Source organism: Pistacia vera, unplaced genomic scaffold (genome assembly GCF_008641045.1).
Source record: "Pistacia vera cultivar Batoury unplaced genomic scaffold, PisVer_v2 Contig45, whole genome shotgun sequence".
Classification (NCBI taxonomy): Eukaryota; Viridiplantae; Streptophyta; class Magnoliopsida; order Sapindales; family Anacardiaceae; genus Pistacia; species Pistacia vera.
This window is the reverse complement of record NW_022196279.1, coordinates 364,960-380,531: the sequence shown is the minus strand read 5'-3', so window position 1 is coordinate 380,531 and position 15,572 is coordinate 364,960. Positions and strand designations below refer to the sequence as shown.

General features: G+C 33.4%; 1 protein-coding gene, 1 non-coding gene and 1 pseudogene across 2 annotated transcripts; all 3 read right to left on the bottom strand.

Moving 5' to 3' along the window:
* Positions 1-60: 60 nt before the first annotated feature.
* On the bottom strand, positions 61-134 carry TRNAT-AGU. The gene has a single exon. It is a non-coding gene; the product is annotated as a tRNA-Thr (tRNA).
* A 1,395-nt stretch (positions 135-1,529) lies between these two features.
* Positions 1,530-5,374, bottom strand: LOC116144651 (ADP-ribosylation factor-like). The gene is made up of 6 exons (XM_031430109.1): positions 5,257-5,374; positions 4,790-4,905; positions 4,506-4,565; positions 4,357-4,422; positions 1,998-2,197; positions 1,530-1,868 (listed from the first exon to the last, which is right to left on the bottom strand). The coding sequence occupies exons 1-5, from the start codon at positions 5,339-5,341 to the stop codon at positions 2,006-2,008; spliced, it is 519 nt and encodes a 172-aa protein (XP_031285969.1). The 5' UTR covers positions 5,342-5,374; the 3' UTR covers positions 1,530-1,868; positions 1,998-2,005.
* A 2,700-nt stretch (positions 5,375-8,074) lies between these two features.
* On the bottom strand, positions 8,075-13,122 carry LOC116144650 (annotated as a pseudogene).
* Positions 13,123-15,572: the final 2,450 nt, after the last annotated feature.

The following is a 15,572-nucleotide window of genomic DNA, read 5'->3' as shown; positions in this document are numbered from 1 at the left end:
AATTTTGTGGTAAAGATCGTTCGGATTTGAAAAACGGGTCGGGTGAGGAAAAAAGGAAAATGCTCTCGTTGAGAGTCGAACTCAAGACCTCCCGCTTACTAAACGGGTGCTCTAACCAACTGAGCTACGAGAGCCTAGCTATTATAGATTTGTGTATAATAATACAAATAGATAAACAAAAAAATATTTTACATTCCCTTAATCAAAAGAAAACTAATTTTTCAGTTCATAAGGAGCAAGGCCTATATAATTGTGGATCAAATATGTCCTTGTCCTTTCACAATGTCTTTCTTTTTGCAGCTTAAGATGTGATTATGATTATTGTGCTAGAAAATTAGTAAAATGAGGTATGAGTTTATTGTTAGCATAATATTACACATACAACAAATTTATACAACATTCTTCATACAATATGATGTGACAAACAATAATTAATTGATTTTAAATTAAAAATAAATTTTTACTCAATCACATTTTATCACATCATTTTGTGTCTAAAAATATTGTATGAATAGTATTAGTTAAAGGTTGTAGTAGGATTATCTTAAGATTTAAAAAAAAAAAAAAAAAAGGGCCCAACTTTTGAGACAATCGAAGTAAAATAAAATAAACATAAAGTCCATCAGAATTTAAATATAAAGTTTCGCTCCATTGGGTTTACCTTTTCTCTTTACTTTAGCTTAACATTCAATATGGGACAATAATAAATATCTGTTTTTTATTTTATCTCGACATTTTATTATATCCTAGTCTTAAGTGGGCCACAAGACCACCTATTATTTTATCCAATGTTTTAAAACCTAACCTGGAGTGAAATCTAGCAAAGTTGTCAGGTCCTAGACTGATCGGTTTGACCGGTCGATCAAACCAAGTAACAAAAATTTTAAAATTCAACAAATACAACCCTAAAAATTATAGATAAATCCTTACAGATTTGAAATTTAACAAACACACTCCAAATATAAATCGACAGTCGACTGATTGACAACGACAATACCCTAAATATAATCTCAATCATCCCTAGAGTCCACCATTGCACACACCCCAAATACAAATTGACGATCGCCTATTTTTTTCAATTTCTGATCATTAGAAATCAACTCTTTCGTCACCATTGTATTCACTAGCACTTGCTCTTCAAAAGCTCTAACATTCCGACCTTCAATTGTTCGTTAATCATCATCCCAATTTATAGGGTTTTTGGTGAATAGTGAAAAGGGTAATCTAACCCGATGAAAACACTAGGTCCCGGTTGAACCGATTCAACCGACCAAGCCAAACGGGGTTTTAAAACAATGATTTTACCTCACTCTACTTTGATGGTGAAATAGTCCAAAAACATAATCACGTGTTGTCATATATATCAAATTTTCTCCTCACCTACTATTAATCGAACACTAATTACCCTTTATAACCACCGCCATGGTGTGCGGTTTTTAAAACCAATCATACATGTTATTATTTCATTAAACGGTCTCACATCGGCAAAGTAACCATATATGTCATTGTTTTATTAGATGATCTTGTCATGTCAACAAAATAAATAAGGCGATGAGACCATCTCATATAAAATACTGAGTGAGAGAGAGAGCATTTCAACATCATTTACCTTAAATCTAGGGGCATATACAGCATGTATAAACCCGTAGAGTCAAGTTAATTGTGATAACAGGTTTCATCTGAATATACATTGGAGGAAGTCACACATCCAATTGCCAAAGTATGGTCAAAGGTAAGGAACCACATTAGGCTTCATTAGCTATAGATAAAACCCAAAAGAATTTGACGACAGTCAGGACTTCCCACAGGGTAACTAAGCATGACTCTCAAGCTTCATGATTGAATTATCCTCACGACATCATATAAACCTGCTACGGTAGGAAGATTGATGAGAATTTCTAGTCGTACCTCGTGAAAGGAAATCTTCTACAAGGATGATATTGAAGTGGAACCACAATGTACAAGTTTTTGACTGCTAAAGAGGTAAGAATTTCAACCTGGAAGACTAGATTGTCGAGGTGCCTGCAGATGAGTATCCGGCAGCTCTCATCTCCTTTAGAGTTGAAGCCAACCAATCCAAGCCTTCATAAAGTCCATCTCCTCTAAGTGCACAAGTCCCTTGAATATGCCACTTCCGGTTCCTCAGATCATAAAGACCTAATCCTTCGCAAACTTCCATTGGGGTCATCGCTCCTTTCTGGACATAAATATTCGATACATAAATACCAATATTAAATAAAAATATTTATCTCTGTCCACCACATAAATGCCATCAAAAGCAAAATTGTGCAAAAAACTGGCGAGAATTTGTAAATTGTCAATGATGCCCTAAATGCACCTCTAATGTGTGTACTCTCTGTGATGCCCTGAATGTCGCCTCTGAATGTTCTTACCAGACCTCACTATGCCCTTATGAGAAAGCTATTACATAAAGTAGATTTGAACAACTACTGAGGGCACTTGAGTTCTTTATGATCAGAGTCTCATAAACCAAATAACAGCAGTTAAGCTCTAGAAAGATGGAATTTAACATGTGTTGTTATTGTTAAAGATAAATATCAAATGGAATGGAAACAAAGGAAGCATATGTTTCTCACTTCCTTTTCCAATAAATTAGTTTCATTGAAAGACAATCACCATCCTCATTATTAGGTCTCAGTCTCTGAAAATTTGCTTTTTTCAATCTGATAAATAATCAAAACAGAACTATAAATTCCTCAAATCAAGAAATCTAAGAGGCTTGTTTCTATCCTCTTTGTAGAAAATGATACGCGAGTTTGGGATAAAAAATCAAGAATTCCACATGCATGTTAGTTTCTAAATGTAAGACATCAAGCCAACCATCACTAACTCCACTCCCACTATGAGGCTGGTACCATGCCACCAATATCAACACCCACAACAAAAACCCGCACAGCCACTCCACTACCTTCTCATACCCTCACAAGACCCAGAAAGATATATGATAAATTTGTAATTCAAGAAACATAAACAAATCACGTTTCTTTGTAACACAGACTCACACTAATGCTTAATTAACCAATCAATAAGAAAAGGAAATGTATTAAAAGATGTCTAAGGCCTCTCATTAATACTCTGAGGTTTTATTCACAATAGCCTGAGCTCAACAATCATACAAGAAGGGTTGAACATTTTTCTAGAGAATAATGAGTGTAAACGTCAGAAAGGCTATACTAGCTATAAATTTTAACGCATCAACAGTCTAATAATTTTTTACTTCCCAGATCAGATTGCAATTCCATTAAATGTCAAGCTGCCGCAATGATCTATGGACGTAGGGTATTCAATTATGTGGAATTCCCGGGATGCAAGTCATGTAGATTGAAGTGTGGAATTGATAAGGTATATCTATAAATGTGCTCATGCATCATTGTTTCACAGAAAAAATGCCGAGAACAAATTCTATTACTAACGTCTGAAAATAACCTCACAGTACTCAAAATCTTTCAAAAAGCCAAAGATTATAGTAATAATTCAACCTCATATATACCCTTACTGCAAGTTTTGCTTTCAAATTACTTTTATGTTTCAAATAGCTTCTAAATACACATTTGACTTCTACTTGGATTAAAATCTTGTTTAAGGATCATGACAATACATGAAAGCATATAAGTGATGAAGAATCTATATTTAGAAGCTATTATAAGAAGTAATTTGTTTTTCAAATACTTTAGATAAAAATCTTAGCATAAATTTAATTCCATGAGGCAAAACAATAACAGAAAGGAAATCCTGTTCTTGCAATTCTGTTCTTGCATAGAAACTTCCGCAAAATATTTTAAAAGTTGAAACACTGAAGTAACAGGATCTGCAGAAAAAATTATGGTAAAATATAGACTTTGGGTATGATAAATTTTAGCATTCTTCTTCCTAATTGTAAATTCATCTTAAATGGCGACATGCATTTTGCTTTCTTGAGCACAAAACTCAATTTCAAAGCTAACTATGGAAGCAAGAAACAAAGTCATTATATATGCAAACAAACTTGATATAATTAGTATTTTTCTTCTTTTTTCCTGATTACCCAGAAATCTGTAATCACCAGATTGTAGTGCATGGTATGTGTATCAATCCATGTTGAATGAAGACATAACTCTGTCCTAAAGAACAATGACATACAGAATTTGTCAAAACTTTACAAGAAAAGAACACAGGGCAGCAACAAATAAATAACTTAAATTCTTAATATGTCTACTCATACAACAAAGATGCGCGCACAACAGACGCACAAAACATGTATGCAGATATCTGCATGTCCAAAAAGAAACTGTAACTTTTTGTGTATTTTATCCATAAGAGAAGAAATCAAATTGGAAACTGAGAATGAAAACATACCATATCCTGCTTATTTGCAAACACCAAAATAACACTGTGGAGCATAAATGGATCTTTGATGATAGCCTGCAAGAAATAGGTCAGTCAAATTCAGAAACTATTACCCACATTATCTTATTTATTGATATAACTCTCCAAACATCCACAACCTGAAATTCTTGTTTTGCTTTTCCAATTCTCTCTCGGTCCAAGGAATCGACAACATAGATCTACATAGAGACAAAGAGTCCGCTTTAAATACAAACAACTGTGACGGAACCAACAAAACAGATTAACAAATGAATTTATAACTACAAGCAAAGCTGGAAAAAATTAATTTGATGATTGGACCATATTCAACACAAAATCACATAATAGCAGCACAAAATAAGAAAATAAATAGGTCCAGCAATAATCATAATCTCGCACGATAAGACCATAGACTGATCATTACCAGTCCATCGGTATTATTAAAATAATGCCTCCATAGTGGCCTTAGTTTCTCTTGCCCACCAACATCCCAAACTGTGAACATGACATTCTTATACTGAACTTTCTCCACATTAAAGCCTGCAGGAGATAAAGAAAAGAATACAATTACCATCAATTTGTTGATCAATTTAACAGCACAAAGTTACATGGCTTGAATTTACCTTCATTTTTCAAACTGAAATTTTAAATTTCATAGAGAAGTCTCATGTGATAATTGATATTTTTTATGACAATGTCCATGGTTCTTATTAGTCCACTACTATAGTTTTTGACAATTTTGACATTACATAAATGCACAGAGTGTAATTGCAGTCTAGTAATCAAAATGGATCACTGTAGCAAATATGAGATAATTGACTGACAACAGCTTACAAACTAAGCAAACCCTTCATATCCAGAAATCAAGACAATGGAAGAAAAGTTACCTACCGATTGTAGGAACAGTAGATAACACTTCTCCAATGTGCAACTTGTACAGTATGGTTGTTTTACCAGCAGCATCCAAACCCAGCATCACAACCTAAAACAGCCCCAATAAACTAGTTTACAATTTAAAAAATAAGAAAAGCAGATCCAAGGAATACTAACAAATAAATGAGGCTCATCAACAATATTTAAGAACTAACCAATGACATGAAATAAATTGACAATGGCAAAGGACCTAAAAAGAAAAATAAAAAAACAATCTGCAGACGTGACATGAAAATAGAGCAAAAGCCCATACAATGCCTTGTAACCCAGATATGGCCAATAATGTTTGTTTCCAAGCAAAAGGAAAGGTAAGCTTCATTAACTTCCCTTGAAGCTTTGACCAATTGAAGTCAAACCCCATTCATCAGAAAACAGTCATAGACCTCTTTTGAAGAAGAAATTTCCCATAAATTTACAAAAATTCATGAGAGTTCCTATATCTATTTTAAGAATACTATTTTCTACCTGTAATCAGCCTCAAATTAGGAACAAACAATGCGTTCTTCAGAGCTCATGACTTTTAAGTATCAAGCAAAACCACTTCCACAAAGAAAATATAAAAATAAAATAAAATCATCAAGTTTCAACTCTCCCGAAATTAGTTTCATTGAAAGACAATCACCACCTCATTATTAGGTCTCAGTCTCTGAAATTTGCTTTTTTCAATCTGATAAAAATCAAACAGAACTATAAATTCCTCAAATCAAGAAATCTAAGAGGCTTGTTTCTATCCTCTTTGTAGAAAATGATACCGTTTGGATAAAAAATCAAGATTCCACATGCATGTTAGTTTCTAAATGTAAGACATCAAGCCAACCATTACTAACTCCACTCCCACATGAGGCTGGTACCATGCCACCAATATCAACACCCACAACAAAACCCGCACAGCCACTCCACTACCTTCTCATACCCTCACAAGACCCAGAAGATATATGATAAATTTGTAATTCAAGAAACATAAACAAATCAAGTTTCTTTGTCACACAGACTCACACTAATGCTTAATTAACCAATCAATAAGAAAAGGAAATGTTTAAAAGATGTCTAAGGCCTCTCATTAATACTCTAGGTTTTATTCACAATAGTAGCTCAACAATCTACAGAAGGTTAACATTTTTCTAGAGAATAATGAGTGTAAACGTCAGAAAGGCTATACTAGCTATAAATTTTAATGCATCACACAGTCAATATTTTTTACTTCCAATCAGATTGCAATTCCATTAAATGTCAAGCTGCCGCAATGATCTATGGAGTAGGGTATTCAATTATGTGGATTCCAGGGATGCAAGTCATGTAGTTGAAGTGTGGAATTGATAAGGTATATCTATAAATGTGCTCATGCATCATTGTTTTCCATATTGCGATTATGATTATTGTGCTAGAAAATTAGTAAAATAAAGTATGAGTTTATTGTTAGCATAATATTACATATACAATATTCTTCATACGATATGATATGACAAAAAATAATTAGCTGATTTTAAATTAAAAATAATTTTTTACTCAACACATTTTATTACATCATCTTGTATGAAAAATATTGTATGGATAGTATTAGTTAAAAGTTGTCATAAGATTATTTTAAGATTTAGAAAAAAAAAAAAAAAAAAGCCCAAGTTTTGAGACAACCGAAGTAAAATAACATAAACATAAAGTCCATGAGAATTTAAATATAAAGTTTCGCTCCATTGGTTTTACCTTTTCTCTTTACTTTAGCTTAACATTCAATATGGGACAATAATAAACATCTGTTTTTTATTTTATCTTGACATTTTATTATGAGTAATACTAATTTTAAAAAGACACATACAAAAGGGACATACAAAAATAATATTCACCTTTGATTTTCATGATTTTTTTTTTCTCTCTCTCTCTCTCTCTCTCTCTCTTTTTCTATTTTTTCTTTATTTTTTTCTTCTGAATGATGTCACTTTGTAGCCCTCTTTATATGGGTCTTTGTAAGGATAGCATTTTTCTTTTATTATATCCTAGTCTTAAGTAGGCCACAAGACCACCTATTATTCTGTCCAATATTTTAAAACCTAACCCGGGGTGAAACCTAACAAAGTTGTTGGGTCCTGGACTGATCGGTTTGACCGGTCGATCAAACCAAGTGACAAAAATTTTAAAATTCAACAAATACACCTCTAAAAATTATAGATAAGTCCCTACAGATTTGAAATTTAGCAAATACACTCTAAATATAAATCGACAATCGACTGGTTGGCGATGACGACACCCTAAATACAATCTCAATCATCCCTAGAGTCCACCATTGCACACACCCCAAATACAAATTGACGGTCACCTATTTTTTTCAATTTTTGTTCATCGAAAATCAACTCTTTCGTCACCATTGTATTCACCAACACTTGCTCTTCGAAAGCTCCAACATCCCGACCTTCAATTGTTCATTAATTATTATCCCAATTTATAGGGGTTTTGGTGAATAATGAAAAGGGTAATCTAACCCGATGAAAACACCAGGTCCCAGTTGAACCGATTCAACCGGCCAAGCCAGACCGGGTTTTAAAACAATGATTTTACCTCACTCTACTTTGATGGTGAAATGGACCAAAAACATAATCACATGTGTTGTCATATATATCAAATTTTCTCCTCACCTACCATTAATTGAACACTAATTACCCTTTATAACCACCGCCATGGTGTGTGGCTTTTAAAACCAATCATACATGTTATTATTTCATTAAACGGTCTCACATCGGCAAAGTAACCATATATGTCATTGTTTTATTAGATGATCTTGTCATGTCAACAAAATAAATAAGGCGATGAGACCATCTCATATAAAATACTGAGTGAGAGAGAGAGCATTTCAACATCATTTACCTTAAATCTAGGGGCATATACAGCATGTATAAACCCGTAGAGTCAAGTTAATTGTGATAACAGGTTTCATCTGAATATACATTGGAGGAAGTCACACATCCAATTGCCAAAGTATGGTCAAAGGTAAGGAACCACATTAGGCTTCATTAGCTATAGATAAAACCCAAAAGAATTTGACGACAGTCAGGACTTCCCACAGGGTAACTAAGCATGACTCTCAAGCTTCATGATTGAATTATCCTCACGACATCATATAAACCTGCTACGGTAGGAAGATTGATGAGAATTTCTAGTCGTACCTCGTGAAAGGAAATCTTCTACAAGGATGATATTGAAGTGGAACCACAATGTACAAGTTTTTGACTGCTAAAGAGGTAAGAATTTCAACCTGGAAGACTAGATTGTCGAGGTGCCTGCAGATGAGTATCCGGCAGCTCTCATCTCCTTTAGAGTTGAAGCCAACCAATCCAAGCCTTCATAAAGTCCATCTCCTCTAAGTGCACAAGTCCCTTGAATATGCCACTTCCGGTTCCTCAGATCATAAAGACCTAATCCTTCGCAAACTTCCATTGGGGTCATCGCTCCTTTCTGGACATAAATATTCGATACATAAATACCAATATTAAATAAAAATATTTATCTCTGTCCACCACATAAATGCCATCAAAAGCAAAATTGTGCAAAAAACTGGCGAGAATTTGTAAATTGTCAATGATGCCCTAAATGCACCTCTAATGTGTGTACTCTCTGTGATGCCCTGAATGTCGCCTCTGAATGTTCTTACCAGACCTCACTATGCCCTTATGAGAAAGCTATTACATAAAGTAGATTTGAACAACTACTGAGGGCACTTGAGTTCTTTATGATCAGAGTCTCATAAACCAAATAACAGCAGTTAAGCTCTAGAAAGATGGAATTTAACATGTGTTGTTATTGTTAAAGATAAATATCAAATGGAATGGAAACAAAGGAAGCATATGTTTCTCACTTCCTTTTCCAATAAATTAGTTTCATTGAAAGACAATCACCATCCTCATTATTAGGTCTCAGTCTCTGAAAATTTGCTTTTTTCAATCTGATAAATAATCAAAACAGAACTATAAATTCCTCAAATCAAGAAATCTAAGAGGCTTGTTTCTATCCTCTTTGTAGAAAATGATACGCGAGTTTGGGATAAAAAATCAAGAATTCCACATGCATGTTAGTTTCTAAATGTAAGACATCAAGCCAACCATCACTAACTCCACTCCCACTATGAGGCTGGTACCATGCCACCAATATCAACACCCACAACAAAAACCCGCACAGCCACTCCACTACCTTCTCATACCCTCACAAGACCCAGAAAGATATATGATAAATTTGTAATTCAAGAAACATAAACAAATCACGTTTCTTTGTAACACAGACTCACACTAATGCTTAATTAACCAATCAATAAGAAAAGGAAATGTATTAAAAGATGTCTAAGGCCTCTCATTAATACTCTGAGGTTTTATTCACAATAGCCTGAGCTCAACAATCATACAAGAAGGGTTGAACATTTTTCTAGAGAATAATGAGTGTAAACGTCAGAAAGGCTATACTAGCTATAAATTTTAACGCATCAACAGTCTAATAATTTTTTACTTCCCAGATCAGATTGCAATTCCATTAAATGTCAAGCTGCCGCAATGATCTATGGACGTAGGGTATTCAATTATGTGGAATTCCCGGGATGCAAGTCATGTAGATTGAAGTGTGGAATTGATAAGGTATATCTATAAATGTGCTCATGCATCATTGTTTCACAGAAAAAATGCCGAGAACAAATTCTATTACTAACGTCTGAAAATAACCTCACAGTACTCAAAATCTTTCAAAAAGCCAAAGATTATAGTAATAATTCAACCTCATATATACCCTTACTGCAAGTTTTGCTTTCAAATTACTTTTATGTTTCAAATAGCTTCTAAATACACATTTGACTTCTACTTGGATTAAAATCTTGTTTAAGGATCATGACAATACATGAAAGCATATAAGTGATGAAGAATCTATATTTAGAAGCTATTATAAGAAGTAATTTGTTTTTCAAATACTTTAGATAAAAATCTTAGCATAAATTTAATTCCATGAGGCAAAACAATAACAGAAAGGAAATCCTGTTCTTGCAATTCTGTTCTTGCATAGAAACTTCCGCAAAATATTTTAAAAGTTGAAACACTGAAGTAACAGGATCTGCAGAAAAAATTATGGTAAAATATAGACTTTGGGTATGATAAATTTTAGCATTCTTCTTCCTAATTGTAAATTCATCTTAAATGGCGACATGCATTTTGCTTTCTTGAGCACAAAACTCAATTTCAAAGCTAACTATGGAAGCAAGAAACAAAGTCATTATATATGCAAACAAACTTGATATAATTAGTATTTTTCTTCTTTTTTCCTGATTACCCAGAAATCTGTAATCACCAGATTGTAGTGCATGGTATGTGTATCAATCCATGTTGAATGAAGACATAACTCTGTCCTAAAGAACAATGACATACAGAATTTGTCAAAACTTTACAAGAAAAGAACACAGGGCAGCAACAAATAAATAACTTAAATTCTTAATATGTCTACTCATACAACAAAGATGCGCGCACAACAGACGCACAAAACATGTATGCAGATATCTGCATGTCCAAAAAGAAACTGTAACTTTTTGTGTATTTTATCCATAAGAGAAGAAATCAAATTGGAAACTGAGAATGAAAACATACCATATCCTGCTTATTTGCAAACACCAAAATAACACTGTGGAGCATAAATGGATCTTTGATGATAGCCTGCAAGAAATAGGTCAGTCAAATTCAGAAACTATTACCCACATTATCTTATTTATTGATATAACTCTCCAAACATCCACAACCTGAAATTCTTGTTTTGCTTTTCCAATTCTCTCTCGGTCCAAGGAATCGACAACATAGATCTACATAGAGACAAAGAGTCCGCTTTAAATACAAACAACTGTGACGGAACCAACAAAACAGATTAACAAATGAATTTATAACTACAAGCAAAGCTGGAAAAAATTAATTTGATGATTGGACCATATTCAACACAAAATCACATAATAGCAGCACAAAATAAGAAAATAAATAGGTCCAGCAATAATCATAATCTCGCACGATAAGACCATAGACTGATCATTACCAGTCCATCGGTATTATTAAAATAATGCCTCCATAGTGGCCTTAGTTTCTCTTGCCCACCAACATCCCAAACTGTGAACATGACATTCTTATACTGAACTTTCTCCACATTAAAGCCTGCAGGAGATAAAGAAAAGAATACAATTACCATCAATTTGTTGATCAATTTAACAGCACAAAGTTACATGGCTTGAATTTACCTTCATTTTTCAAACTGAAATTTTAAATTTCATAGAGAAGTCTCATGTGATAATTGATATTTTTTATGACAATGTCCATGGTTCTTATTAGTCCACTACTATAGTTTTTGACAATTTTGACATTACATAAATGCACAGAGTGTAATTGCAGTCTAGTAATCAAAATGGATCACTGTAGCAAATATGAGATAATTGACTGACAACAGCTTACAAACTAAGCAAACCCTTCATATCCAGAAATCAAGACAATGGAAGAAAAGTTACCTACCGATTGTAGGAACAGTAGATAACACTTCTCCAATGTGCAACTTGTACAGTATGGTTGTTTTACCAGCAGCATCCAAACCCAGCATCACAACCTAAAACAGCCCCAATAAACTAGTTTACAATTTAAAAAATAAGAAAAGCAGATCCAAGGAATACTAACAAATAAATGAGGCTCATCAACAATATTTAAGAACTAACCAATGACATGAAATAAATTGACAATGGCAAAGGACCTAAAAAGAAAAATAAAAAAACAATCTGCAGACGTGACATGAAAATAGAGCAAAAGCCCATACAATGCCTTGTAACCCAGATATGGCCAATAATGTTTGTTTCCAAGCAAAAGGAAAGGTAAGCTTCATTAACTTCCCTTGAAGCTTTGACCAATTGAAGTCAAACCCCATTCATCAGAAAACAGTCATAGACCTCTTTTGAAGAAGAAATTTCCCATAAATTTACAAAAATTCATGAGAGTTCCTATATCTATTTTAAGAATACTATTTTCTACCTGTAATCAGCCTCAAATTAGGAACAAACAATGCGTTCTTCAGAGCTCATGACTTTTAAGTATCAAGCAAAACCACTTCCACAAAGAAAATATAAAAATAAAATAAAATCATCAAGTTTCAACTCTCCCTCTCCTTTTTTTTTTTTTTTTTTCCTCGTTTCACGACATCAAAATCAACGACCAATTACTGCGAACCTCACAACATAACATTCAAAATAACACAAATTCATGAATTTAAAAAAAAAAAAAAAAAAAAACCCGAAACGACTGAACGGATTAAGAAGAAAACGAATTCACCTGTAATCAGCCTCAAATTAGAAACAAGCAAGGCGTTCTTCAGAGCTTATGACCTTTTAAGTATCAAGCAAAACCACTTCCACAAAGAAATATAAAATAAAATAAACTAAAATCATCAAATTTCCCCTCTCTCTTTCTCCGCTTTCAAATATCAAATCAAAGACCAATTACATGCGAACCTAACAACACAACATTCAAATAAACAAATTTCATGAATAGTTAAAAAAAAAAAAAATAACTAAACAACTGACACCGATTAAAGTAGAAAACAAACCTAGGCGTGCACAAGAATTGAAATTTAAAAATAAAAAGAAAAAGAGGTAACTTACACGCATCTCACTGTTGCCAAAGAGGCATCGAAGAGTTTGCGGAAGGCTTGGCCCATGCTTCGCTTGCTTCAGTGGCGATGCTGTTCGTTGTTGTTGTTCAAGTATGAGCCCAATTTCGGGGATCGATTTGCTAGAAATAAGAAAGCGAGACCGAGAGAGAGTTGTAAGCGTGGAGCGTGGTTGATCTTTTCTTTACAGCTGCCTTTCTTTTTTGTGAAGAATAAACAGAACTGTGATATTTTCTCGATATTACCTTTAACTCCCCAATACTTTGTAGAGAATACGTTAAGGCCCAAATATTCATTATCAGTATTATTTAATCCACTGTTATCTGTTATTACATGTGACGTTAAATTAGACTTTTACAAAATACAATTACTTTAACAAAAGTAAAAATCAAAATAATAGAATTAAAAAAAAACTTAAAACTGAACTGTACTGAATTTTTTCTGATGTTTTAATTTTTTAAACTTTAATAAGTTTAATTTCAACCACGTCCTTATGTAATCGATAAGACAAAACACTAATGATTTTCGAATACTATTAATACACACAGATTTTTAATAATATCATTATGTTTTCAATAATTCTAAGTAGTTAATAGTTTTTAAAAATTGCATAGACATTTTAAGATTTATCATTTCTTGAGAATACATAATCTAAAAAATTATTACTATTGAATTTTTTTATAAAAATTATTATTATTTTGAAGGATTTTTTGTGAAATTGAAAAATAAAGAAATTGCAAATGCTTATTTAAAATAAAACTCAGGGATAAAATGGTAATTCAAAATAATTTGTAATTGTGAATATCAATAAATTTAAGATGACTATATATGAGAATATTTGATAGAGGAGTGTAAATTATAGTTTTTTTATTGGGTGGACGAGAATTCGAAGCTTCTGAGGTCAAACGTTCTTGCTCTCTGAAAATGATCTGTTATTTCAGGTTTTACTTTCTTGTTTAGATGTAACCATTTTGGATAGGTACCAAAAATGAAAGTGCAACAAGATTGCAGATGGGAGTTTTTTTTTTTTTTTTTTTGTCTGGAGCCTACCCCCTCAACTCATCCTTCGAAGACCCTAAAATGAACACCGCTTGTATAAATCTCCTTAGTGATAACCTCTATTATTGCCTAAAAAAACTCATATTAGACCTTTTTTTTTTTACATCAAACCATCCAAGACAATAACTTACATGATGGTTTCTTGAGAGTTTTCAGCATCTCTTTAAACTTAATTATCGGACATTTTAGCTACCAGAACAATAACTAGATCTGATATATGTAACACATCAGATGCATCGATTGTCACTCAATTTATATAAATGAATTAACCATCTTCCTTCGAGATGGTAAAGGTATTTTCATATTTATCAGGAAGGCGAGTACTCGTACTCAATTTGTTGACAGACAACGCACCACATCCAAGTTCGAGTGATGAGGTGTAAATGTGAAAAGTCAGATTATCTGGACGGATTAGATAAACTCAGTTTGTAGGGGTGCCAAGAAGAGAGGCCAAATCCTGCTCGTGCTAAACTCTTCTGGGATGATGTTTTACTCTGCCTGTTCCAGTTCACCAAATTGCATGCAAACAACATATAAGAAGGTTTCTTATCCATGAGAAATCACCATACCAGAAGTTCATCAGCTCGCTCAAGCGAGGAACGACATCAACATGCCCAAGAACAAAAGTCTTGGAAATTACATCTACCATGAAAGGCAGCATTTGTCAAGTTTGCTTTGTTTCGAATAGTTTAGGTTTTGTTGCAGTGCTGGATGAGTGCTCGAGCACACTCTTGGCAGAGCCTGCATTTGTCTGTGAAACGGAATCGGTTAAGCTAGCTATTGCACACTTCCTATGAAGGCAATAGTAGGCTACAACCTGGATCATTAGAAACATGAAGCAGCCTATGTATTTAAGAGGACAAAGCAATGTGTTCAATTCATTACACATGATCTAGAGAGCTACTTCTTTATCTCTCAATCACTCAGGCAGATTAACATCTGACAAAAATTGTTGCCATTTTATCAGATAATGCAACACTGGGAACATGGTAGGCAACCAAGTTGAAGAGGAGAGGCAAGGCTGGCTCTGCCACCAACATATCGGGTAAAAATCTATTGAATACTGGAACAGTATTTGAAAGCAATAAATAAAACACAAACTTGGAGTTACAAGTGGTTATTAAACCGAAAAATTCTACTATAAAATACAGATAACGAGATATTTTGAAATCCCAAAACTTTTGCACCCAATACCTAACTGCCCTAAATAAAAAAAAATAAAAAATAACCTTGATTATCAGCAACAGATTTCCTCAAAATATACAAGAAAACTGTAACCAAACTAAAATGGTAAAAGTCATACAAGTTCAAAATTGGCCGAGTAAACCTTATGAAGTACAAAAAACCACATGTAGAGCAGTGACAGGTACCAACAATCCTCTTACCAATATAACCATAAATTTCCCAAAGGAGACAATTAAACTAGCAAGCCGTACAAGATTTAAAATGAGATAGGTGTCCCAAGCTTAAATCTAACCAACTCGACTACAGACAGGTAACTGAATCCAGCAATGTCAAACAAAAGAAACAAGAATGAAGAAACTTACAGGTTGCTGAAAATTGTCTTCCTT

Bases quoted from the DNA above. Each gene is read 5' to 3' on its own strand.
- LOC116144651 (XM_031430109.1), bottom strand. From the start codon at position 5,341: ATGCTGGGTTTGGATGCTGCTGGTAAAACAACCATACTGTACAAGTTG. The intron at 4,906-5,256 runs GTAGGTAACTTT...TATCTCCTGCAG, and splicing joins ATCTACTGTTCCTACAATCG to GCTTTAATGTGGAGAAAGTT. The intron at 4,566-4,789 runs GTAATGATCAGT...GTCTCTATGTAG, and splicing joins TTAATAATACCGATGGACTG to ATCTATGTTGTCGATTCCTT.